Source organism: Gobius niger (assembly GCF_951799975.1).
Source record: "Gobius niger genome assembly, chromosome: 11".
Classification (NCBI taxonomy): Eukaryota; Metazoa; Chordata; class Actinopteri; order Gobiiformes; family Gobiidae; genus Gobius; species Gobius niger.
Window position 1 is genome coordinate 34,926,487 of NC_136862.1, and position 1,908 is coordinate 34,928,394.

At 49.0% G+C, this 1,908-nt stretch overlaps 1 protein-coding gene across 1 annotated transcript; it reads right to left on the reverse strand.

Moving 5' to 3' along the window:
* Window positions 1–702: 702 nt before the first annotated feature.
* LOC306970055 (olfactory receptor 2A7-like) lies at window positions 703–1,659 on the reverse strand (the record flags this gene model as incomplete). Its single annotated transcript, XM_079565881.1, has 1 exon — window positions 703–1,659. The coding sequence occupies one exon, from the start codon at window positions 1,657–1,659 to the stop codon at window positions 703–705; it is 957 nt and encodes a 318-aa protein (XP_079422007.1).
* Window positions 1,660–1,908: the final 249 nt, after the last annotated feature.

A 1,908-nucleotide genomic window follows, 5' to 3' on the forward strand; every position in this document is an offset into this window, starting at 1 on the left:
TGTTTCCTGTAGCTGCTCTTCGGACGCCTCCACTGTGCTGTGGGTGTGGGGGCTCTTGGTGCCTCTTCGGTGTTTTAGAAAAAATAAATCTGTAGGTCTCAAATGTCTTTAGCTCAAAAGCTGCTTTCTTCAGGACCATTATGGAATCTATGTAAGGCAAGGCAAGGCAAGTTTATTTGTAGAGCACAATTCATACACAAGGCAATTCAAAGTGTAAAAAAAAAAAAAAAAAAAACTACGTACAAAAGCATCCAGTAAAACGATGTGGGACAGAAACCACAAATGCAGTTCACAGAAAAAGGCAAAAAATGCAGCTGTACCAAGAGAGAGGTTTTTTAACTCTATTGCCATTGTGTGATTCTCGTGAAGGCCTTTTCTCAATGAGCCTCATAAGCAAATGGTTTAACGGTCTGTAAAATCAAAACCATTTCCGGTGACTACATTGAGAAAATGTCAAAAGTGCAAAGCAGTAATCAAAGCAAAGAATCTATTGAACATTTTTGTTTAATTCCATATGTGTCCATTTATAAATGAGAATCTACAATGTCTTAAAAAACAGAACAAGCATTACATCAAATCTTTCGACCGGTCCTGTGTTGGTCCTGTATCCTGTAACTGGGGGCCTGGTCTGGAGAGTCCTGAGACATGGCTGGGGGGTCACAGGTACTGTGCCTATAGTTCGTTAGCTGTGAAAACATTGGCTCACATGTTGCAAGTCCGTGTGGGCAGAGCCCTGGAGAACACTGAGAAAACAAAGTTCCGTATCTCTTTGGACTGCAGGCCGTAGATGAGGGGGTTGAAGCTCGCAGGGACGATGAAGTACATGAGGCTGGCGAGGTGGCGCTCCTGCCTCGCCTGTGGGAACCGCATGAACATGATGGTCACCAGCCCACTGAATAGGGAGAGCAGGTACACCAGCAGGTGAGAGATGCAGGTCTGCAGAGCCTTACGGTTCAGAGTGCGGCTGCGCAGACACACAATGGTGATGCTTCCGTACGCCAGAACCATGGAACCCACTGAGCAGACGTACAACACTGCTGTGTAGGTCAAACCATAAATATTATTAATCACAACACTCTCACAGGATAGCCCGAACAGAGCCGCATTACTGCAGTACATCCCCACCACCAGCAGACGGCAGCGGCTCAGGCGGATGGTCAGTCCCAGGAGGATGGAGACCAGGACTAAGGTCACAGTCCAGACCGAGACAATGAGCCGGGCCAGGGTCCTGTGGGTCATGATCTGACTGTAGCGCAGCGGGTGGCAGATAGCCACGTATCGGTCAAACGCCATGACTATGAGGATGGCCCTGACCCCGGTGGCCAGCAGGTGAGCGGTGAAGGCCTGGTACACACACTCAGGGTATGTTATGACCCGTTCAGACGGCGGGCGCAGCATGTCCAGCAGCACCCGCGGGAGCACGTTAGTGTTGGCCACCATGTCATTTATGGCCAGGTTACAGAAGAGCAGGTACATGGGCTGGTGCAGGCGGCGGTCAGCAATCACCGCACAGACCACCAGGCCGTTTGCCACCGTGATGAAGAGGAAAGAGAGGAAGATGAAGGCCCAGACGCCCAGAGAGAGGCGTGGGGACAGCGAAAAGCCCTCCAGCAGGAGTATGGGACTGTTCAGGGTGTGGTTCTCCATCGGGTTCTCCATGGCACTGTGAGAGACGTCAGAGATCACAGTTGTGTTACAGGGTTATACAAATGTTTGTCAGGTGAAGAACTGATGTCATTATAGGATTATATAATGTTGATCACACACGGACATGTGCACAACACACAACACACTCCTGTGTAGAGATGGGGATCGGAAACTGGTTGTACAAGTGGAACCGGTTGTGTTTGAACAATCCATCAGAATCAAATGTCTCCTTCATCAACAATTCTTCTAATTGATGCCATT